This window comes from Camelus bactrianus, chromosome 16 (assembly GCF_048773025.1).
Source record: "Camelus bactrianus isolate YW-2024 breed Bactrian camel chromosome 16, ASM4877302v1, whole genome shotgun sequence".
Taxonomy (NCBI): Eukaryota; Metazoa; Chordata; class Mammalia; order Artiodactyla; family Camelidae; genus Camelus; species Camelus bactrianus.
In genome coordinates, this window is record NC_133554.1 from 57,098,178 (window position 1) to 57,122,406 (window position 24,229).

The 24,229-nt window shown below is 54.0% G+C and overlaps 1 protein-coding gene across 5 annotated transcripts in view; it reads right to left on the reverse strand.

The window, feature by feature from the left end:
* DNAH17 (dynein axonemal heavy chain 17) overlaps nt 1–23,320 on the reverse strand; it is a 105,117-nt gene extending 81,797 nt beyond the window's left edge. For 2 of the 5 annotated variants that reach the window (XM_074343814.1, XM_074343812.1), the window contains exons 1-13: nt 22,761–23,311; nt 21,401–21,585; nt 20,359–20,551; nt 20,074–20,173; nt 19,736–19,821; nt 19,404–19,529; nt 17,499–17,651; nt 17,286–17,375; nt 15,428–15,595; nt 15,068–15,184; nt 3,741–4,006; nt 2,864–3,059; nt 565–711 (exon numbers count right to left, since the gene is read on the reverse strand). In XM_074343814.1, coding sequence (XP_074199915.1) covers nt 565–711; nt 2,864–3,059; nt 3,741–4,006; nt 15,068–15,184; nt 15,428–15,595; nt 17,286–17,375; nt 17,499–17,651; nt 19,404–19,529; nt 19,736–19,821; nt 20,074–20,173; nt 20,359–20,551; nt 21,401–21,585; nt 22,761–23,105 — 2,172 coding nt within the window. In that variant the 5' untranslated portion in view covers nt 23,106–23,311. Of the gene's footprint in view, nt 1–564; nt 712–2,863; nt 3,060–3,740; nt 4,007–15,067; nt 15,185–15,427; nt 15,596–17,285; nt 17,376–17,498; nt 17,652–19,403; nt 19,530–19,735; nt 19,822–20,073; nt 20,174–20,358; nt 20,552–21,400; nt 21,586–22,760 lie in introns of all 5 variants that reach the window. The other 3 variants (XM_074343811.1, XM_074343813.1, XM_074343815.1) reach the window with 3 other exon arrangements.
* Between the last annotated feature and the right edge of the window lie 909 nt (nt 23,321–24,229).

Below are 24,229 nucleotides of genomic sequence, written 5' to 3' on the forward strand. Positions count from 1 at the left end.
TGGACCCGCAGAGCCTGCGCCCGGGCTCCCCTCCGCCTCTCCCGTCCTCTGCCGCCCCTCCTGCTCCCTTCCGTCTGCAGCCTGTGTTTCTGCTCACTCTGGGTTCTCTGCTCCCCAAGTCCAAATCCCCAGGGTCCCAAGGAGAGACTGTGGGAGGCTAGATAATGGTCCCCAAAGACGCCCACATCCTAATCCCCAGGACCTGGGACTATGTCACCAGACCCGGAGAGACAGAATTTGCAGACGTGATTCAGTTAAGGGCCCTGGTATCTGGTGGGCCCAATGCAATCACGAGGTCCTTCTAAGAGGGAGTCAAGAGGAGCAGAAGAAAAGATGGGCAGGTGACAATGGGGGCGGAGGTTGGATGGTGTGATCTGAAGCGGGAGTGACATGACCTCGAGCCCAGGAAGGCGGGAAGGGCGAGGCCCCGGGGAGGGGCTCCAGCCACCTTCAAACATGAAAACATCCTCAGGTCTATTCCACTTGGAGACGTGACTCCTGCATTTGCTCTAAACGAAACCCCCGGCTTGGCGAGCAAAAGGAAACCAAAGGACACCGGCTCACCTCATCGTACCAGCCGACGATGAGCTCCAGGTTGCCCACAAACTTCCGGAAGGTTTCATACTGTGAGTACAGATTCTCAGCGCTGCTGGGGATCTCTTTTTGTTGCTGGAAGTTCAAGTACTTGACGTCTCTCAGCACTGCCACCAACTAGAGCAAATGAAGAGGACAGAAGCAGGCGGGGGGTGACCTCAGTGGCAGGCCACACGAGCAAGGGTCCGACCCCGGGGCGCTTCCACAGCCTGGGGGGAGGCGTGGCGGGGGCCAGCCTCTGCTGGCGGTCAGGCCATCTGTGCCCTACTGACTGGTCCTGAGGCAGCGCCGTGAGTGACACTGTCATAACCCCCAGGCTTCAGGGCTTCGCCTGGCTCCTCCCTAGAATCTGACCTGCACTTGTCCCTCTCCTGGCCCCGAGTTTTACGGCCCAGGAGATGGACAGCTGGGCATCCCTTCCAGCAGAGCTTCTGCCCCGCTGCTCGGCCAAAGCTGCTCTTGTTAAGGTACCAGTGACCTTCAAGTCTGAATCCACTGGTCGCTTCCAAGCCTCATCTCAGCAGCTGGCTCCCCCCCACTCCTGGGCACATGGTCTATCTGCATCCAGGACACCAGACCCTCCTGGTTCCCGTTATCAGTCTCTTCAGAGGCTCCTGAGATTTGCGTGTTGCAGAGCCGCAGACGGGGGTCCCCTGCAGATGGGGGGCCCCCTCCTCTGCTCACCTTGCTGACTGACCCAGCATCGCGACTTTAAGAACCACCTATGGGTGGACAACTCCGGCAAGCACGTCCCCAACTCAAATCTTTCTCCTGACCCCTGCCTCCTACGTCTATCTGCTAACTCAACATCTCCATTTGGATGTTAAACTCAATGTGACTGAAACAGAGCAGTGGTCCGGCCCCGGCTGCTGCCTCCCCCCACCGTCTCAGCTGCTGGCAACACCCTGCTTCCAGCTGCCCCATTCCTGAACAGAGAGGCTGCCCCCTCTGACCCCTGCACAGATCCCAGCCTGCCTAGCACCTCACTGGCACCAGGGTCAAGTCTGGTCACTCTGCACACCTTCCCTGCTGCTGCTCTGGTCCAGGCCGCCACCCTCTCACAGGCTCTCACCTGGATGCCAGGAAATTGCTCTAAGTGGCCCCCTGGCTTCCAGCCCTGCCCTCCCCCCAACCAAGTCTGTTCACACACAGCATCTAGAGACACCCTGGAAACATACCAATCAGACCAGGGCTCCCTCAGCTCGAAACCCTGCAAGGCTGCCATCTCATGCAGAACAAAATCCAAGTCCCTCTTGTGGCCCATGAGGCTCTCCATGCCCCGTCCTCCCCCTCTTCCATCCTCCCTTCCCCTCCCCTCCGCTCACTCCACCCGGCCCCACTGGCCACCTGCTGCCACAACCCGCCAGGTGCACGCACACCTCCCAGCCTTCGCTTTAGCTGTTTGTTCTCCTCAAAGACCTTCCTCCCATCTCTGCTGGCCAGCTCCCTTACCTCCTGCAAGTCTTTGCTTGAATCCAAAACAGCAACCTGTCCCCGTCCTCTGGTTCCCTCAGTGGCCCCCTTACCGGCCCTTCCCCTCCTTCGAGGTACTGATCGTCACCATCATTACTAGCTCGCTTTACCTCGCTTTACGGCTCGCTCCACGCCTTCTCCCTGCCCTTCCAGCCCCGCCCTCTTCCCTCTCTGTCCTGTCTGTCTCTCCCCTCCTCCCTGCAGGAGGGAGGCTTCAGGACAGAGACCCCTGTTGGTTCACACACACACAAAGTAGGTGCCCAGTAAATATTTGTTGAATGAAAGAATGAATTTTAGCGACAGAGAAGGTTTCAGAGGAAAAGTCCCATCTGGGTTCCCTGCCTTCCTGGTGCCACCACCCGAGTTCCGAGTAGGACAAACGCATTCTTGTGAGGCAGGTGCTCCTAGGAATTCAGGCTGCTCCTGCTTCTGCCCTTGGGCACGGTCAACAGTCCCGGGTTTTAGCCCTGGACGGTGTGGGTTTCCCTCCAGCTTGTCCAGCCAGAACAGGGGGCCCATTTGTTCAGATCCTGCAAGATCTTTTTTTTAAAAAAATTCTCAAGGTTGCTATGATTTTGTCTCATATCTTAAATATGTCCTGGGCATGCTTAAGAAAATAAATAATAAAGCTTTAGCTAAACAGGACATAAATGCCAACCCTACAAGTCCCTGCTGTTGGTAAGAGGGGATTGGATTCAGAGCCACACGGGCGCCCCCCATGGGGAACACCAGGTCAGTCCCCAGGGCAGCCTCCGGCCCAGCCGCCCGCCCAACACAGCAGCCAGAAGGCACCCACCGCTTTGCTGAAGTTGACACGGATGAGGCCGGTGACGGGGTCCCGCTGGATCAGGGGCTGCCCCAGGTTGAAGTGGCAGTCCTGGTCCACCCCCGCCACCCACTGCTGGTAGATCCTCTCTCGGTAGCTTCTCAACAGCTCCATCATCTCATCGTATTTCTGGTAGATCAGCTTGGCCTCCACGCTGGACATGACCCTGGAATCAGAGTCAGGAGGACAGTCAGGCACCATGACCCCAACTATGGCTGCCAGATCTCGGGCTGCCTCAGCCGACAGCAGGCTCTCTGTTTGTTCCCGCCTGAGAGACTGCATCTACGATGAGCAACGGCCCCTCTACAGGCAGCACCCAGAGCAGAAGGTCACAGGATCCCCCTTGCAGGACTGGCCCCCAAAGGCCAGGACTTGATTCATCACTGCCGCCTTCCCTGATCCCAGCCCTCCCCGCCAAGTGAGGACCAACCAGAGGGCCAGACCTAACCACACAGGACACCCTGTCCTCCAGCCCCCACGCTGACAGCCTCCGATCCAGGCGACCTGGAGCCCCACTGGTCCTGCCATGAGCTCTCCGACTCCTCCCCCCGCTTTCCAGGCTCTGCAAAGGCAAGTGACAGTGGCCGACCCCCTGGCTCTGGCCCACGCTGAGGACGTAGCCCGGGCTTGTTCTCTGGGCGTCTTTGGTCATCTGCAGTGGGGTGACCGTCTCAGGAAGGGTGAGCTGGGTTCATCCTGACCTCACCCCCTGGGAAGGGGCCCAGAGGAGGCGGCGGGCACCAATGGGACGACTCCTGGGAGGGTGTTCTAGGAAGGAAAGGCGTGGCCTCGGAGATGGGACAGTCCCACCCCCTCAGAGGTGAACCTGCCCGGCACTGGGACTCACGGGTGCTCGATGTGTTTGAGGTCCCTCATGGGGCCCTCCAGCCTCTCCTGCAGCTCCAGGCTCCACTTGAGCTGTCCGGCCACCGGAGGCATGTTTTTATGGATGGGGGGGATGTTCCCGTCTGCCGAGGCCGCAATCTGGGCGTCATACAGGATCTTGGTGTTGTCCAACTCAGCGTCAAACAGCTCCAGCATGACTGAGTACCGGGGCACCACCTCGGCGAGGATCAGTGGCCGTTCCAAGAGGCCACCGCACATGTACAGGAGCTGGGGAGACGCGAGATATGTGCCATCACCGCCTGCCCTGTTCCCTGCGACGTGCCCAGGCGCCTGGCTGCAGACACCACGTGCGCTGCCAAGCCTCAGGAGCAAGAAGACACCTGCCGTTGAGACGGAGAAGCTCGCTCTGTGTAACAACTTGTTAAACGGACGCCTCTGATTTCGTGCTGATGCATGAATTCCCAAATACTTAGCTTATAAACCCACAAGACAAACTAGGTCCAAGGTCTGGAGAAATTTATTCCAGGCCCAGAAGAAATCGAGGTTTTGGCAAGGAAGATTTAAACAGTTAAGAATTATCATTTAAAACACCAAAAAACACCAGCCACGATACAGCACTTGTATAACCAGGGCTTACACTAAAACCGGATGGAGCAATGTCTTAGTCTCAAGAATCACTCCTCCTAGGGGGAGAGCACTGGTGCTCAAGGGCCTGTCTGGGCAAGAGAAACCGCCATCAGGAAGGTTGTTTCGCTCTGGAAAATGCTACGGGGGAAAGAGGGGCAGGGAGAGAGGGAGGCCGATCTGACACCACGTGGGGTCTCCAAACCACTCAGCTCACCAAGTGCTGGGTGTGAGCTGGAGTCTGTTCAAGCGTCCTGGGGCCGCTGCGACACTGCACCACGAACTGGGCGGCTCCAACAGGGGAATTTATTCTTGTAGCCTGGAGGCCACAAGTCCACAGTCAAGGCGGTTGGAGCTGGGCTCCTTCTGAAAGCTCCAGGGGAGGGTCTGTCCCAGGCCCCTCTCCAAGCCCCTGGGGGTTGCCGGCAGTCCTTGGCCTGTAGACCCATCCCTCCACCCTCTGCCTGCGTTGTCATGAGGCCATCTCCCCTGGGTGTGCCTCTCCTCTTCCTCTTATACAGATCCCAGGAATACTGGATCAAAGGTCCACACCCCTGCAGTAGGACGTCAACTTACATCTCAGTTACGTCTGCAGCGACACTATTACCAGTAATTCACAGGTCCCGGGAGGGGCGGGATCTCCACATCTCTCTGGAGGACACAGTTCAACCCCTGCTCAAAGGGGCACGTGTTTGGCGTGGGGCTGGCCGAGTGGAGGTGGTGGCGGGGACGGGGCTCAGACAACACACACACACACACAGACGCTGACAGCAGGCAGCGCTGCCTGGGAGAGCTCAGCCCCTGGGGATTTGGGGAAATTACTGGGACAGCTTGCCACGGTCACAGGCCATGACACTGAGGTTAAGCCTGGGTCCCCTTCCATGCGTTGTGTCTAGGACCCAGCAGCCAGAGAGCCCTGGCCTGATTACTTGGGGTGGGGGGCACCCCACACATGCCTGAGGGCGGTAACCACGCCGGAGCACTCGTGGCAACCTCATCCCCCCCGTGGTCTGTGGACGTGACACAGTGGCAGTTGTTTAAAAAACGAAAAGCTTATTTCAGAGCCCCAGCAAGGCAAGGCAGTTCATTTAGGACGTAGGCAGCTGGCAACGAACCAGGTAGGACTCTGCTTCACTGGAGATGCTCATGAAGAGGAGATGCTCACTGGGCTGTGAGAGGCTCCCAAAGAGACCGTTTTGATTTCCAGTCAGGATGGCGGAGTGGTAGGGCCACGAGCTCGCCTCTCCTCGCGACTACAGCAAAGCCACAACTGACTGCTGAACAACCATTGAAAAAAAAAGACTGGAACCTGGCAAAATGGATCTTCAACTGGAAAGATAAAGAGGGAACCTCAGCGGGACGCTAGCAGGGGCCTGCTCATGATATAATTGGGCCCCAGACCGCTGCCGGGTGGGCGACCCACAAGCTGAAGGATAATTAAGACGCAGAGGTGCTCCCACAGGACTGAGAGCCTTAAGCCCCACATCAGGCTCCCCAGCCTGGGGTTCTGGCACTGGGAGGAGGAGACCCTAGGACATCTGGTTTTGAAGGCCAGTGGGACTTCACTCCAGGAGCCCCACAGGACTGGGGAGACAGAGACTTCATTCTCTTGGGAAGCACACACAGAATCTCACGCGTGCCAGGTCCAAGGGCAGAGGCCGTGATTTCACAGGAACTGGGGTCAGACCTGCCTGCTGGTTTTGGAACGTCTCGTGGGGAGGTAGGGGATGGCTGCAGCTCACCCAGGGGACATAAAAGCTGGTGGTGGACATTCTGGGAGTGTTCACCTACATGAGCTTTTCTGGAGGCTGACATCTTGATTGGATCATTGGCACCAAGACCCGGCCCCACCCAATAGCCTGTAGACTTAACAGCTGGGAAGCCTCAAGCCAAACAATACACCGGGTTGGAACACAGTCCCCCCCCACCAGCAGACTTCTTGAGCCACAAACACCTCTAGACACAGCCCCACCCACCAGAGGTCCAGGACCAAGCTTCAAGCTGGTCCAGGACCAGCAGTGGGCAGGCACTTCTCCTGCCAAGAAACCTGCATAAGCCTCTAGTCCAGCCTCATCCACAAGGGGAAGATGCCAGAAATAAGAAAACAATAATCCCAAAGCCTGTGGAAGGAGCCCACACACACAGGCCAGACTCTGCACTGGGACCGGCTGGACCCTGGCCCTTGGGCGACAAAAGAGGCGTGCACTGCTGGGACGCACAGATTGTCTCCCACAGAGGGCCACCTCTCCAAGGTTGAGAAATGTAAGTAACCTACCTAAAAATACAAATAGAAAGATAGATAATATGAGGTGGCAGAGGAATATCTCCCAGGCCAAGGCACAAGATAAAATCCCAGACGAAGAAATAAGCAATGAGGAGCTAGGCAATTTATCTGACAAAGAGTTTAAAGTCATGATGGTGAAGATGTTCAGAGAACTCAAGAGGAGTACAGATGCACAGAGTGAAGTTTTTAGCAAAGAACTGGAAAATATAAACAATATCCAGAGTTAAAGAATAAAATCACTGAAATGCACAACACACTAGAAAGAACCAAGAATAGACTAAATGAGGCAGAAGAACGGATCAGTGAGCTAGAAGACAGACTAGGGCAAATTACAGCTGCAGAACAGAAAAAAGAATGATAGGAAATGCAGACAGTTTAAGAGAACCCTGGGACAACATGAGGTGTGCTAACATGTAAATTATAGGAGTCCCAGGAAGAGAAGAGAGAAAGAAAAGGACCTGAGGAAACTTTTGAAGACATAATTACTGAAAACTTCTCTAACTTGGGAAAGGAAACAGTCACCCAAGTTCAGGAAGCACGGAGAGTTCCACACAAGATCAACCCAAAGAGGAACACACCAAGGCACGTAGTCATCAAATGGACAAAAATTAAGGATAAGGAGAAGATATTAAAACCAGCAAGAGAAAATCAACAAGTAAAATGCAAGGGAACTCCTGTAAGATTATCAGCTGATTTTTTCAGCAGAAACTCTACAGGCCAGGAGAGAATGGCATGATATATTTGAAGTGATGAAAGGGGAAAACTTACAACCAAGGATACTCTGGCCAGCAAGGCTTCTGTTCACATTTATGGAGAAATCAAAACCTTCACAGATAAACAAAAGCTAAAAGAATTCAGCACCACCAAATCAGCTTTACAACAAATATTAAAGGAACTTCTCTAGTCATCAAACCACAAGTAAAGGGAACAAAAAGGAGGTGGGGGGGGGAAGACCTTCAAACACAAACCCCAGACAATTAACAAAATGGCAATAAGAACATATGTACTGACAATTACCTTAAATGTAACTGGATTAAACACTCCAACCAAAAGACATAGACCGGCTGAATGGATACAAAAACAAGACCCATATATGCGCTGTCTACAAGAGACCCACTTCAGAGCTAGAGACACATGCAGGCTGGAAGTAAGGGGGTGGAAAAAGATATTCCATGCAAATGGGAACCAAAAGAAAGCGGACATCAAAACCAGACAAAGATATCACAAAAAAGAAAATGACAGGGTAATATCACTTACGGATATAGATGCAAAAATCCTCAACAAAATACTAGCAAATCGACTCCAACAATGCATTACAAGGATCATACGCCATGATCAAGTGGGGTTTATCCCAGGGACGCAGGGATTTTTTTTAGTATCTGCAAATCAATCACTGCGATGCACCACATTAACAAACTGAAGAATAAAAACCATATGATCATCCCAATAGATGCAGAAAACCTTTTGATAAAATTCAACATCCATTTACGATAAAAACTCTCCAGAAAGTGGGCATAGATGGGACATACCTCAACATAATAAAGGCCATATATGGCAAACCCGCAGCTAACATCATACTCAGTGGTGAGAAGCTGAAAGCATGCCCTCTAAGATCAGGGCCGAGACAAGGACGCCCACGTTAGCCGCTTTTATTCAGCATAATTTTGGAAGTCTTAGCCATAGCAATCAGAGAAGAAAAAGAAATAAAAGAAATCTGAATTGGAAGCGAAGAAGTAAAACTTGTCACTGTTTCCAGATGACATGATACTATACATAGAAAACCCTAAAGAAGCGACCAGAAAACTACTAGAACTCAGTAAATTTGCAGGATACAAAATTAATATACAGAAATCAGCAGCATTTCTATACACTAACAATGAAATAGCAGAAAAAGAAATTAAGGCAACAATACTATTTACCATCACACCTAAAATTTAGAATAAAATACCTAGGAACAAACCTCCCAAGGAGGCAAAAGACCTGTCCCCTGAAAACTACAAGACACTGCTGGAGGAACTTGAAGATGACATAAACAAATGGAAAGATATACCATTTCTTGGATTGGAAGAATCCGTATTGTTAACATGGCCATACTACCCAAGTTAATACAGTCAATGCAATCTCTATCAAGTTACCAATGACATTCTTCACAGAGCTGGAACAAAAAAAACGTTAAAATTGGTAGGGAAACGCAAATGACCCCGAATAACCAAAACGATCTTTAAAAAGAATGGCGCTGGAGGAATCACACGCCCTGACTTCAAACTATACTACAAAGCTGCAGTAATCAAAACAGGGTGGTACTGGCACCAAAACAGACACAGATCAATGGAACAGGATAAAGTCCAGAAATAAACCCATGCACTCATGGTCAGTTAATGCACAACAAAGGAGGCAGGAACACACAATGAAGAAAAGACAGTCCCTTCAGCAAGTGGTGCTGGGAAAACTGGACAGCTGCCTGCAGAAGACTGAGATTAGAACATTCTCTAACATACCAAAACAAACTCAAAATGGATTAAAGACCTAAAGGTAAGACTGGATATTATAAAACTCCTAGAGGAAAACATAGGCAGAACAGTCTTGGACATAAATCACAGCCAATATATATTTTCGAACCAGCTCCTGGAGTAATGGAATTAGCAGCTAAAATAAACGGGATCTAATTAAACTTAAAAGCTTTTGCACAGCTAAGGATACCGTCAACAAAACGAAAAGACAACCTACAGAGTGGGGGAAAATATTTGCAAACGATACAACCAACAGGGGACTAATCTCCAAAATATACAAACAGCTCATACACCTTAATATCAAAACAACAAGCACCCCAATCAAAAAATGGGCAGAAGACCTAAATAGACACCTCTCCAAAGAAGACAGACAGACAGCCAACAAGCACATGAAAAGGTGTTCAGCGTCACTAATTATCAGAGAAATGCAGATCAAAACTACAACGAGGTATCACCTCACACCAGCCAGAATGGCCATCATTAAAAAGTCCACGAACAGTAAATGCTGGAGAGGCTGTGGAGAAAAATGAACCTTCCTACAGGGTTGGTGAGAATGTAAATTGGTGTGGTCACTATAGAGGACAGTATGGAGGTTCTTTAAAAAACTAAAAATAGACTTACAATATGAACCAGCAATCCCACCCCCAGGCATACATCCAGAGAAAAATATAATTCAAAAAGACACATGCACCCCAGTGTTCATAGCAGCACTATTTACAACAGCCAGGACATAGAAACAGCTCAAATGTCCATCAACAGAGGACTGGATAAAGTTGTGGTGTATATACACAATGGAATACTACTCAGCCATAAAAAAGAATAAAATAATGCCATTTGCAGCAACATGGATGGACCTGGAGATGGTCAAAGTGAAGTAAGTCAGACAGAGAAAGAACAACGCCATATGATACCGCTTATATGTGGAACCCCCCCCCCCAAAGGGACACAAATGAACTACTTATTTATGACTTAGATGACTGATTTCTTGTCTATGTGTGAGCGCACCTGACTGTCCTTTATGACTGGATTCCAGCATTCTGTTGATTCTTATTTTGTGGTTGGCTTTATTCCTTTGCTAACTATGTAAGTTTAAAAAGCTAAAGCTCTACACTGTTCTTAGAAGCAATGAATAGTACATATAGGTAAATTTTAAAACGGTTTTAAACAAATAAATATGAAAAGCTTAGAAGAGGGTAAGATAGAATTATGTGAGTGTTTCAGTGAGGGTCCTGGCCAGAATCGGAAGGTGGCTCAAATTGGGATAAAGAGGGGAGTTTCTTCAAAGACACTTGCACAGGGGTGGGTGGCCAGGGTGCAGGGAAGGCTGGGGGATGGCGCAGGCCCGGGGCTGCACCTGAGAGGTGAGGGAGGGGCCCTTACTGCAACCTGGAGGGACAGCTGGTGGGGGTGGACACTGACACATGGCACAAGTTTTGGAAGCTCCGAGGCCAGCCTGAGGTCGCCCACCCACACACCCGAGCCAGGGGGAGGGGGAGGAGGGGGTGGGAGGAGGGGGTGGGAGGAGGGGGTGGGAGGAGGGGGTGGGAGGCCCCCCACCCCCTCCCCTCCCCTCCCATCTCCTGTCCGGGCGCCCCACTGGACCAGCCAAGGAAAACTTGCGGGTGTTTGTGGCAGGGGACTCCCGGAGGAGTAATCGGGGCTCAGACCACGTGGTCACGTTTCCTCCGGGCTACTTGGCTGCAGCCCTTGGTGCCAAGAAGGGCTGGGCCTGAGTCTGAGATTTGCTCCAGTTTCTGGTGTGACAATTTTGACTCCTGTCCCTAAAAGTAGCCTTTGGGGGAAAGTGAAATAATGCCACAGAGAAAGAGGGAGAGACTTTCAGGTTCCCCCAGAGCCAGAGGGAGCAGCTAGTGAGTCCTGGGGAGACACCGGGAAGCCAGTGTTCGGAGCACCGTTGCCCGCAGGGGGCTCCTGACGCACTAGGTCACCAGGCTGCACCTCTAAAAACTGACCTGGGTCAGTCGGGACAAACACACTCCTCTTACTGGCTGACGACTGCCTGACTCTCTTCCTTCCCTTACGTATTTTTATTTTTTGGCCTCTGGCTTCCAGGAAGGAGGCTAATCTTATTTTCTGCCAGGAGGAGATCATGTGGAAAATTGCTCTAGAACTTTCCCGGCTGCGTGTGAATTACTGGCAGCGAGAAAGAGCATCCAGGCAGCCTGGGAGCATGCGGGGAATTGAGGGGACCCCCCAGGGCCTGTCCTAATTAGAGCACAGGGTTGTCAAATGGGAAGAAAATGTTCTTAGGCACTGAGCAGATGGAGATGGTTTACAAGAGCTGTTTCTCCCCAATTTTTTTTTTTTTTTAACTAAAGCACAAACATAACTACGTACTAGAACAGGACTTCCTCTTGGAGCCCAGAGCGGATTTAGGTCACAGCAGGAGCGGGGATGTGCCCCCACGACAACGCCCGGGGTAGGTGAGGGAATCCTCGGTTTGAGCTCCTGGGGTGGGCTTCAGTCCCCTGGGCACCACTGGGAGCTCCCACCAGGCCAGCTCCTCCCCTCCTCGGGGCCACCTCCTGTCTCTTGATCACTGGGGAAACAGGTGCGTGGGTTTGGACACATCAACCCAGCTCCCTCCTCATCACTGGAAAACACAGCAACTGGGCACATTGCCTGTGGGAGGGCGGGGCTGGGTGGGGGGGGAAGGCCACTTCTCCCCGTTTTGCCCTGACAGGAGATGAGAGGGACTAACCCCCTGGCACCCCAGTCCGTCAGCTCCAGCTTCGTTTTTTTCTGGAGACACCAACACAGGGGAGGACCCGGAGTTTGCACGTGAAAGCGTTGGCTGGAAACCGCTCAGGACCCTGTGCCCTTGGGTGGCCCTGGGTCCCGCCTAAGGTCTGCCCGGAGCCAGCAGCTCCGCTCCCGCGGCGGGGCAAGCACCGTCCGCTGGGAGCCCTCCGGGGCACCTCTGTGCGCTGGGCTTCATTCTGTGTGAATCCAAACTGAGTGCCTGCCCTTGGCCAGTTTATATTCTAGCCGGGAAGACGACGAACACACTGAGATCACACACCACAGATGCCAGGGAGGGCTGAGCGCCAACAAGAGAAACCCAGGTCGGCGTCAGGGGAGACCAGGGAGGGGCCGGCTGCCACCTGCAGGAGGAGTTGTGGGGCAGCGACGACGGGTGTTCCAGAGCTGGAACAGCATGGGGCCACTGTATTAATTTGCATTCACAGGTACTTTGCCTGGAGCACCAACTCCATCCAAGACTTAATTGATCATTACACTTGCAGAGCCTCAAATTCCCAAGCATTTGCATTTTTAAAAAGAATCTAAAAGGCAAAGGAACATCCTGGCATCAGTGTTAGAGATCTTTGTGCTCAGGGGTGGCAGGCTTCCTGGGTCCCCAGCTCAGTCCCAGGAAGCCCAGCCCTAGCCCCCCTCCGGAAGGACGGCCATCACCCCAGGCTGCCGGGGGCCAGTCCAGCCGCCTCCCCAGACACAGGAGCCCATCCGGACGAGTGGTTCGGAGCAAGGTTCCTGGGAGCAGTCAAGCTCAGAGCTGGTTTGGAGCTCTGGTTTCCCTACTTGCTGGCTAGCTGTGTGACCTTGGGTGGGTTTCTTGACCTGTCTGAGCTGGTAACATGGGGTGGACAACGTAGGTAAGGAGTTTAGCAAAGAGCTTGGGTTTTGTGAGAATGAAATGAGATAATACAGTAGTAATCAGGCATCTCCTCCAGGCATTGCATTACCTGCAGCAACCCAGAGGCTTGCAAAGTGAGGGGAAGAGGACTCTGACCTACCGAGTCATGGGTGAAAAACATGATAAAACTGGGCAGAGAAATAAAAAATGCTGCCCACGCACATACATATACTACTCATTTAAATATTCAAACCGATTCTCCAGGTGAGTTGTAACCCCCCCCACACCCTACACACACACTACATCCTACAGAGATCCCCCTCTGAGTCGTGGGGGAAGGCAGGTCCCATAAACACATGAAGAATGCGGGGCTAGGACGATAAGGAGTGGTGAGGACTGGGGCACACGGGGCCACTCCTGTAGTCTAGGGGGAACAGCAGCTATTCCCTCGTAGCTGCCATGAGGGACCATGTGTGCAGATCAACTCTCCCAAAAGAGGGTGAAAATCTGGACTTTAAAGTGCACTTTCTCAACTTTAATTTTTTTGAGAGGGAGGTAATTCAATATACTTACTTAATTTCAAATTTTTTTTTTAAATAGAGGGAACTGAACCCAGGACCTCATGCATGCTAAGCACATACTCTATGACTGAGCTATACCCTTCCCCTCAATTTTTAAAATGTTGATGACCAAGCCAAAATCTGAGAAAAGGACCAAGTGAGAACAGACGAATCTAGAGAGACGGGGAAGATAAGTGATGGCTGAAGAGGCGGGAGGCTGGGGAGAAGCGGGGAGTGACCGGCAGGGATGAAAATGTCCTAAAATTGATCGAGATGGTTGCACAACTCCAAATGCACTAAAAGCTATTGAACGGTACACAGTACAAACGGGTGACTGGTACAGGATGTGAATTATATCTCAAAAGTACCACCCGGGCCAGAAGAAACCCACTGTGGTCTCTGACGGATGTGCATTAACGCCCATGTTCCAAATTATTTGATGAGACTATGATGTATGCAAAACACTGAAAAATCCAATAAGCATCGCTGTCTATTTAACTTTTGAGCAGAGCTATTTTGAGTGTGTGAGTGTGTGTGTGTGCAAATTTACTTTGTCCGGGTTTACTCATTATACTGGCTGCTTCCCTCGCAGTCATTTGTCACCGCAGCAATAGAAAGGGAACAGAGGCTGATGCTGCCCCACGCTTGATTGCCACAGACTCTGTTCTCACCCACACTTACTTGGCCCCTCCTGACTGCTCGACCAGGGTCCCGGTTTGCCTGGGGCTGAGGGAGGTCTCTGACTTTGAGCTGGACTTTAAGTTTTAAAACCGGGCGGTCCTGGGAATAGCGAGCGAGTTGTGCCCTAGGGAAAGAGGTGTATCTGCAGGGACAGGACGTGCTTGGTGGTGTGTTCTGCCTGTACGTGGGTGACCTGGCGGGTTGACACTGAATGTGGGTTTGGAGCAGGAAGGTCCAGGAGCCCCCTTCCCTCTCCCAACGTGCCCCCTGCTGAGGGATCCTCGGGGAGGGGTGCACGTGCCAGCAGCGGGGACAAGTGTCTGGCTCCTCACAGGCCAGCTGGCTCGATCCCTGACAAAAGCACCTCGCTGTTTTAACTTGCGCTCTCCTGATTACATGTTGCGCCAAACTGAAAAGCGTATTGGCTGGTTGTGTTTCTCTCCCTGATTGCCATTCTCTAGGGGTTTTCGTGCTTTTCTGCGATCTGCGTTTTAAAACAGCATCATGTCTTCCTTCTAACAGTAAAAATACTACCCACGTCACGCACACAACTCGGGCATCGTAGAAGTGTGCGGAAGACAGACAAATATGAACTGTCACCCCTGCTGCCCAGAGATGGCTCCCCGTAATTATTCTGAGTTTCTTCTTGGGTCTCAACTGTTGGAAAGTGTCAGTTCAGCTCGGCAGGTCAAAATGTGGACGTGTTTTATTTTTATAGCAACGTTGCCTCAAACTTCTGCTCCTTATTAAGTAGTGGCGGGAACTGAATCAAATAAGGATGAATGGAGCACGACGTAAATCACCACCACCTGATTCCCACTCTCTCCTCCTACTCTCAGATACGGCAGTCACACCTGTCAGAAGCTACTCGAGGTGTTGGCTGCTGACTCGCTGTGAGGCACCGAGGAAGGCCCCTGCCCTTTCCAGCCCCAGCTCTTCGCCTACAAATGAAGCCGTGTGATGAGACCACCCCTAGGATCGTTCTCGGCACCAGGGCGGTGCTGCTCTGACGAACTCCCAGTCAGTGTGGAGCCTCCCGCCCCCGCCACGTACCTTTGCACAGGACTCAATGGAACTGCAGTCGTCAAACCCTTGGCAAAAGATAGTGGCCAGTCTCCTGTCCAGGTCTTGAATTTTGGTCTCAAAATCAGCATAATCATCATCAAAACTCTGAAAGTGAATTAAAACACCAGCATTGTCACCAGCATGCAAAGCCAGGGGCATGCTCCCTCTGACACCCACGGCCCCGCCCCAGGATTCGGGTGACCTCTGGACTGGGCGAGCTGTCTCTGGGGCTGCTCCCCAGGCAGAATTTCTGTGACATCTTTTTTAAAAACAAGTTTTGGTGTCACCTGCCACCCGCCCTCCCTCCGTGCATCTTCCCAACTCTCGGGGCCAAGACCCCTGACTTACCAAATCTCCAGGGTCCAAGGGGTCGTATCTGCAGTCGGCGAAAACCTTCACCAGGTCGAAGACCTCCTCACAGAGCTGAGTGACCCGGCTTCCCAGGATGTTCCCCCGCACGCCTCCAATCTCGATCTTCTCCAGCTTCAGAAACTCGATGGCTGTTTTATAAAGATCCTGGGGGAGGCACACCCAGCACCCCTCATCAATTCATCTTCCCAACTAAACCCGATGGGGCCGTCTTGAATCGAGCCCTGACCCCAGCAGGGAGGAGCCAGGCGGTGAGACACCCGGGGGCCACACGACACTCTGGAGGGACCCTCTGTGTCTCTGCGTTCAGGTGCTCTAAAGGTTTTTCTGCAATGCAGAGAGAGGCAGAGGGAAGGAAGGACTCCGGGGTCGTCTCCCAGTTGTGACGTGGAGGAGGAGATGAAGGGTGGATTCCTGCCCTGACCCAACACTGGCCGAGACGTGCCACCAAATCACCTACGCTTTACCAGGGCCCCCAGCTCCTGGGCCATGGGAGGCGGCAGGTGGAAAGGCACATGGTGATCTCCGATGGCCTCACGCAAAGGGTGCCTGGTGGATGCTCATGTGTAAATCCCGCTCCCTCCGTGGGATGGGTCTCAGCCCGCCTTCTCCTGGAAGCTCTCCCAACTATTTTTGCCTATAGTGGTGCCTTCTTTTCCAGAATCCCCAGTTGCTGCCTATCTATACCCTGAGTTTTGGCATTTTAACCACATTCAGTCCAATCGCGTTACTTAAGGCTTCAGTGTGGAGTCCGATCGAGGCCCCAGAGGCTCCTCAAGGACCACAGGCAGCTTCCAGGAGCCGGACACAGTGCCTGGTGCCGTTCAGACGGAAGATGCCCACAGGGTTCGCACATCCCTCCCCTGAGCCGGTGCCAAGCCTGGTGCCATCTCCCCGTGGATGTCCGAGCTGTACCAAGAGATGACCCGAGCCAACCGCTGGGGAGCCACAGTGTAGCCACGCCCTGAGCTCTGGGGCTCCTGCCCCCAAGGAGGAGGGCGAGGCCGGCCCGGCCCACTGGGCAGCAGGCGGACGACGTGGCCGTTTCCCCCTCCCCCACGAGCCTCTCTTCATCCTGATTCAGAATCTGTAATGTAGGGGCTAAAGGCTACTTGGCCAGAAACTTAGCTGAGACCCTCAAGTTCTTGGGCTGGGAGGCTTCAGGCATGAAGAAACACTCCGTGATGGAAACCTGGAGTCTGAACGGGCCTCGCTCTGCCTCCCAGAGGGTGTGGAGGAGAACCAGGCTGGACTTCTCGGAGCCGCTGCCGCCTGTGGCCATCGAAAAATCCCTGCCAAATGGCTTTTTCTTTTTTTTTTTTTAATAGTGTGAGTATATGCACAAAGTCAAGAAATAAAAATAAAAATAAAAAGGGAGGGGAACCACACAAGAGATTACAAAACAGAAAGCAAAACCTTCTTGCCTGCATGTACCTCCACCCCTCGCCTCCTCTCCCCGAAGGAAACCATCCTGAACCTATTTAAAATTTTAACTTGCTACATGTCATTCCACGTATCCAAACAGGGTCCTTCTTAAGTCTCCTGTGGCCTCCGGGCTTCCCGACCATGGTCACTGAACCTGCCATTAACTGGCTTATAGACAGAAAGCTTCAGAACAAGGAGGAACAACCAAAATGGGTCACTTCGTTCGGGGATAAGAGCTCTGGTTGTGGTGGAGGCACTCGGTGACTCAGTTTCCCCATGACACAGACGTTTGAGTGGGACTTTTTACCCCTCCTAGGAGACTGTTGGAAAGCCAGATAAGGATGGAGGCAGGGCTCCCCCGAGGTGAGGGAGGCCTGAGCGCATGGGGAGGTGAGCCAAGGGTCCCCTTTACCTCGATGGTCTGGACACGATGGAAGAAGGTGTTGATCCTGGAAAACGCAAGGGACGAAGGGAATTCCCAAGGCACGGGCTCCTTGTCCTTCTAGAGGGGAGAGAGAGAGAAAAGGCCGCGATGACTGCCGACCCATCCACGGGGTCCAGCGCTGGGGCCCCCGTCACCCCGGCCCCGTGTCTGCCCGAGCCCCTCTCTGTGCACAAGGCACACCTTGAAGAACAGCTTCATGTTTGCGCAGCAGAAGTCGTAGGCCCGGTACAGCTCCTTCAGCACGCTCACCGACAGAGAGACGGCGCCCAGGACCTCTTCGATTTCACCCTCCAGGCCCTTCAGCACCTCCTCGGGGCTCAGGTAGGTCCGCGTCTGGGCCATAGGGAAGACGAGCCGTCAGGGGACGTCCAGGCGCAGCACCCACGGCCGTTTGGCCGGTTAGAACAACCCGCCATGGCCCCCCCGACCAGCTGCCCCTCTGACACATCCGCTATCCCCCAGGCTCCTATCCAGGCTGCCTGATGACTGACCCCTGGGCCATTTTCGGGAGCCTGAGCCGTTTCTCTCGCCAGGCCCCTCAGACCAGGCTAAGGCTGCAGCACAACCTGATTTGGGTGGCAGATGACTAGGGTCTCTCTAGGGGTCCAGCCGCAGGATCCCGGGTCACCAGGTCCTTCTGGGCCTGCAGACAGCCTGGGGTTGCAATGCTTCAACTCAAGACTTTTGGTGACTGGCTAATGTGTGCTCGAGCAGAGAGGACAGGGAAGGGGTCCATGCTGAGGGGGACAGGAGGCAGCTTGACGTAGGAGCAGATGAACCCCACAAAGCCCCTAGCCAGGTCTTGGGGTGCTGGTGTACCTGAGCAGGACCTGCATGGCCCTCCAGGGACAGACCCTCCCCCACACCCCCTGCTGCAGCTCCTCCCTGAAGCACCCAGATAACAGCATCTGATGCACATTCCTGACTTGTTCTGCAGGTGCTAAATCCCCCACCGAGCAGAAGACGTCAGCTCCCTGATGCCCACGAGCTGGTAGCCCCTAGACTTACTGGAGTCTAAGGATGGTTCCATTAACCCCTATGACACCACCCTGCTACCTCGCCATCAACCTGTCAGAGAATGGTACATGAGCTGATCACATTCTGAGAGCCCCTCCCTCACTGGCCTTTAAAAATGCTTTGCTGAACCATTTACAACAGCCAAGACACAGAAGGAACCTAAATGTCCATCCACAGGTGACTGGATAAAGAAGTTGTGGTATATGTACACATTGGAATACTAGTCAGCCATAAAGAAGAATACAATAATGCCATTTGCAGCAACATGAATGGACCTAGAGATGATCATACTAAGTGAAGTAAGTCAGACAGAGAAAAAAGTGTCATATGATATCACTTAGATGTGGAATCTAAAAAAATGACACAAATGAACTTATTTACAAAACAGAAACAGACTCATAAGTTTGTTTCATAAGAAAATAAACATGGTTATCGGGGGGGAGGACGAGGAGGGATGAATTAGGGGTTTGGGACCAGCAGGCAGACACTACTATTTCTAAAATAGTTAAACAAGGTCCTACTGTACAGCACAGGGGACTAGATTCAATCCCTTGTAGTGGCCTATAATGAAAAAGAATATTAAAAAATACACATACACGTACGTGTGGATATAACTGAATCACTACGCTGTACATCAGAAACTTACACAACATTGTAAATCAACTATACATCAGTTAAAAAAAAAAATATATATATATGCCTTGCTGAAACCCATGGAGGAGTGCAGGCTTTGAGCTCTAGCTGTCCTGGACTCCTTGTGTGGCACCTTACAATCAACTCCGCACAGGTTGGCTTTACTGCACACAGGCGAGTGGACCCGAGTTTTGGTTTGGTGACACTGGGACTCAGTGGGCAGCCCCGCTTTCTTTCCACCTCCCCGCCATCATGGGGCAGGTTGTGGAGAACTCTAGGTGGCCACACCAAGCAGCCTCAAAGCCCTAGCCCGGAGCCTGTACATCCCTGTACCAACATCTTTGCCTGTTTTTAAGCCGCTGGGGAGCAAGGGCGGGCAGGGAGGGGGAGGAGCCATCGGGAGGCAGGGAGGGAGGCCGGGGCCAGTGGGGCTACCATCTCAATGAGCTGGTTGCAGAACTCCTGCAGGATGACGATGATCCTGGAGGGCGTGTTGTAGTGTCCGGAGGTGGCCCAGATGAAGCAGACGGTGCACAGCACCTTGGTGATGAAGGTCGGCAGCTGGGGAGAGATGGGCCGGGCGTGCACTGGGTCGCAGAGTCTCAGCTCTCCCCTCCCTGTGGCTCCGGGAGGGGACCTCCCCAAAGTGGAAGGAAGAGTCACCCCCTAGGTCCTCGCACCTGATCCCAGGCAGGAAGCCTGCAGCCCCTGCTCACCCAGGACACGAGGTCAGCCCCTGCCAGGTGACCCTTCTCTTGCTAACCTACCATCGTGAAGTCGGCCTGTTCCATCTCCTCCAGCAAGATCTGCAGAGGCTTCAGATACAGGACAATATCGCTGGCTTCCTTCAGGCCTGCCCAGGACAACAGGCGCTCAGCCGCGTGGGAGTGGAACCCGGCCCCCATCCCCAGTCAGGCTCTGTGTGTTTATGAACACCAGCTCTCTCAAGAAACAGGGTCTTCCTCAAAGGGCAGTGGCCAAGGAAGCTGCTTATGGGGAGGACTTCCCCTCCCCTGGAGTTCGCAATGGGCCTGCCCAGCCCCTCCCAGAAGGCGCCGACACCTTCCTGGGGGCTGGGGGGGTTCTCGAAGGGCCCCCTGCTCACCTTCTGTAACGTTCATATACACGTTTTGCAGGGCTGGCCAGTAGCAGCTTTTGGCTTTTTCCAGGATCTCGACAATTTTGTTCACTTTAGGCCTGTTGAGCTGAGACAAGAGAAGCAGAAAGTCACAGACCCTGGATGAAGGCTGCCTGACCAACCCCGCTGGAGCTGAGGGGCTCACAGGGGTTCCCCAGGTCCCCTCGGGGGTCAGCGAGGGGGAGGCTGGGTGCTCAGGACTCTGCCAGCCGCTGAGCAGCGGGTGCCCAGCACCAGGGGCAGAGACGTCACCTGCTCATGGATGCACTTGAGGTTCATCAGCCGGGTGTCCCAGAACTCAAACTCTGCTCGGGGCAGGGGGTGCAGCCCGTCCAGCAGGGCCTGGGCTGAGTCTTTGCTCAGCACGTCCCGGACCTGGTGGGACCAGTCGATGACGATGGTTTCGATGGTGTGCAGCAGCGAGTTGTCCAGGGTGGAGGGGGTCCTGCAGAGCAGGGGGGTGGGGGTGATGCTCTCAGCCACACGTATATGGGGTTCTTCCTGCTCTGCCCCTCTGGGCAGGGACCAGCCTGCCCCCAGCGGCCCTGAGCCAGGAGAGACCCTGAGCCAGCGCTGGGCATTGCCAGGCATGCTGGTGGCCCCAAGAAAGAGGAGGAGGATGAGGACCAGATCTGGAATAAAATCCACATTCATGATGGCTCCTCTGGCAGCTCTGGTTGGGGTCACCACCCTGGGGGCATGTGATGGGAGCTTTGAGGTCAACCCACAGAGGACCTGCCCCTAGGATGGGCCCTGCAGGAGCGGCTGCCCTCTGATGGCAGTAATGCAACATGTTGTCACTGCAACAGCTCCAAGAGCTGCACACACCAAGCAGCTGCAAATGGGCAGGTGCGAGGGGACCTCGGAATCCACATGCTTCCCAGGGCCTCTGGGACGTCACAGCGTCCACCTGCTGAAAACCCTTTCCAAGCCCCTCACTGCCCCTCAGTGCCTCCTCCTAAAGCTGGGTGCCCCTGTTCCTGTGTGACATGTGTGACAACGTGGTGTCCTTTGTATGCCATGTGATGCCAGAACCAGTCCACGTGTGTGGTGAGGGAGGGACTGGGGCTCAGGTGTCCAGCAGGTGCCAGAGCCAGAGTCTCAAGGACTCTGGTGCCTCATCCAGCTCTGTCCCTGTACCTTTGACCTCAGACTCAGCGCCACCTAAAGGCGCCATCCTGCCCTCATCTGTTTCATCAGCTCCAAAACCAGTTTGCAGGGAGACAGTTCATCCGTGGTGGTCGTGGATCAGAGGCTTCTCCCTCCCGCAGGCTCCCCGGGCCGGGGCCCCTACCTCTCCATGGTGCTGTCCAGGCTCCCCAGGTGCTCCGGGATGGGCAGCAGGGTCTTCCCCTTGATCTTGCCCCCCATCACAAACATCTCGTTCTTCAGCTTGTGCACCTGCTTCACGACATCTTCCGAGACCACGCGGGGCCACCCGCTCATGTTTTTGCTTTGGTTAAACAGAGAATACAGGACCTGAAAGGAGAGGATTCTGGCAGCTCTGCCCGCGCCTTCTCACCTGGGTGACAAGCAGGAGGATGGGGGGCCCTGGGCGTCTGGATCCTGGGGGAACCGAGTCCTTCTCCCACTGCAGAAATACGGGGGCGGGGGGGTCATCTCAACTGTTCAGATGCCAAGACCAGGGATGACAGCCCAGCCCCCATGCCTCTGTCATGACAAAACCATCTCCAGGGAGACCCTGGCCACGACAGCTCGCACTCCTGGCTGAGAGCAGACGCTCCATGCCGCCTGGGTGTGCTGTTACAGGCTGAACTGTGTTCCCCTCCAATTCACGTGTGGGAGCCCTGACCCCAGCACCTCGGAATGTGACTACATGTGGACAGAGGGTCTTTCAGGAGGTGATTAAGTGGGCCCTGACCCAATATAATCGTTGACCTTAGAAGGAGAGGATAAGACACAGACATGCATCGTGGGAAGACAAGGCCACGTGAACTTGGCTGTCTACATGCTAAGGAGAGAGGCCTCGGAAGGGACCAGCCCTGCCTGCACCTTGATCTGGGCCTGGCAGCTCCCAGACGCAGCCCCAGCAGAGCAAGCCGGATGCTCATGTGCTCCAGCTTCGGCCTGCCAGCCTCCTCCTGAGATGCCAGGGGAGGCTGGCCTAGGGCCTGGCTGAGCAGCCCCTGTGGCCCGAGTTCACATGAGCAGGGGATGCACACTCCCATTTCAAAGATGAGGAGAAAGGTCACTCAGAAAGCTAAGTCACTGAGCTCTGGCTGGTCCTGGGAGGAGGGAGGAGGCAGGACGGCAGAAAGACAGCGCCTGCTTTTCCCCTTTCTTGACTCAAAGTCTCAGTATTGGGAAGCCAGTTTCCTGGAACTTGGAATGGCCCACACCTTCGGAGGCTACAGGTAGGGCTGTACCCAGCGCAGTATGAAGGTTCTAAGGGTGTTGAGAGGACAGGTGGTGGCCGGGGCCTCTCAGCCTGCAGGTGCACAGCTCACTGGAGGTCTTGTTAGAGAGCGGGTCTGTCTCAGCCAGTGGGGTGGCCAGCCCTGAGCTCTTACAGGTCTAACCGGCTCCCAGGTGATGCTCTGAGCAGCAGGGCTCTCGGCCACTCATGGAAAGTACGAGAAACAGACGTTGCTGCTATGAGCCCTCACCCGCCCCGTAAGGCCCGCTGCACCCACCTCCTCCACGACGGCGATGAGCTGGTCCACGGGCGCGGGGCTGATGTCCCCGTAGACCAGGGAGTCCCTGTAGTTGTCCTTGCTGACCTGCTCGGGCTTCTGCTTGATGAAGTACAGCCCCTTGGACTTGAGGGAGGCCGGGAAGCCCAGGCAGGGTACGACCGTGCCGGCGGGGCTCAGCGTCAGCACCAGAACCGAGACGTCGGGCTTCTCGAAGAATTCAGTGAACAGAGCCATGTTCTCCTCCACTCCGACCATTTTACTCCACTTGTCCGGCTTGAACCTGAGGATGGTGGAAGCCACTCCCTCCAGATACTCCAGTCTGACATCCGGTGTGACTGTCATCCTGAAGTTTTCTCACACCTGTTGAAGGAGCAGCCTGTCCCTGGGGGTCTCTGTTCCCCCCACCCCTGGGGCCACTTGAAATCCCTGTTCCCACCAAACAAGAGAAAGAAGAGACTCATGGTGAATACATTGTTTTTGGCTGGGGGTGGGATGGGGGTGGGACCAGAGGCTCGCGTCCGTCTGCTGCGGCTGGACGGCTACGCGCTGCCCCGCTGTGGGCTGTCACCGTGGTGCAGGGCCTCCCAGCCGTGGTGTGTGCCTGTGTTAGTTGTGACCATGAAGTTTATAGGCTGCAGAAAAGGGGGAAAGGATCGCGGCAAGATAGTCTGCAGGTGACGGGGTGGAGAAAGGCAAAATGAGGAAAGAAGATTCAGGCTGAAAAGCCCCAGGGAGGTGATACAGACCCCTAGGAAGAGGGCCGAACTCAGACAGAGGGGGTGGACCCGACACCCAGGCGTAAAGTTCACCCCGCCCCCCTTGTCCTCACCCCAGCCAGTGCACCCCACTTGGCCCGGCCCTCCCTTCTACCCTCCTGTCCCCCATCATGTGCCCATAAAGGGATCCCCACGGACCCCTCAGAAACCTGTTCACACCCCCCCGGGGAGACCCCCTCATGGCCCTCCCCGTAGGGGCAGGGTTAACTGGAGAGTTGGGGGGGATCTCCTTGAAGCCCCCAAAAGCCAGGATGAAGGGGGCATTTCCTGCAGACACAAAATTTAAAGGGATGCCCAAAATCTCAGTGATCAAGACAAATGGTATCTTAGTATTTTTAAATAGCAAAATCAGTGCAAATTCATGATGAACAAAACAACAAAATTCCAAATAAAGACAGGCTCTGCTGAGAGGACTGGCACTGGGGGAGGTAAGGGAGTGGGTTCCGCAGGGCTGGACCCGTCTTTGCTCGGTTGCGTGAACATTTGAGGCTGCTGCTGGCTTTTATTAATTACAGCCTAGGAGGCAGGCAGCTCCTGGATTTCTGGGGGAGCCTAGGGAGGCTCGGCTTTTTGGGGGGCCTGGGGACCCCGGGTGACCGGGAGGGACAGCCCAGCAGCTGTCACTGGTCCAGCACAACACTTAGGAGCTTTCTCCTGCTGCAGACCCGCTGGTGGCGCCACGCTTGTGCC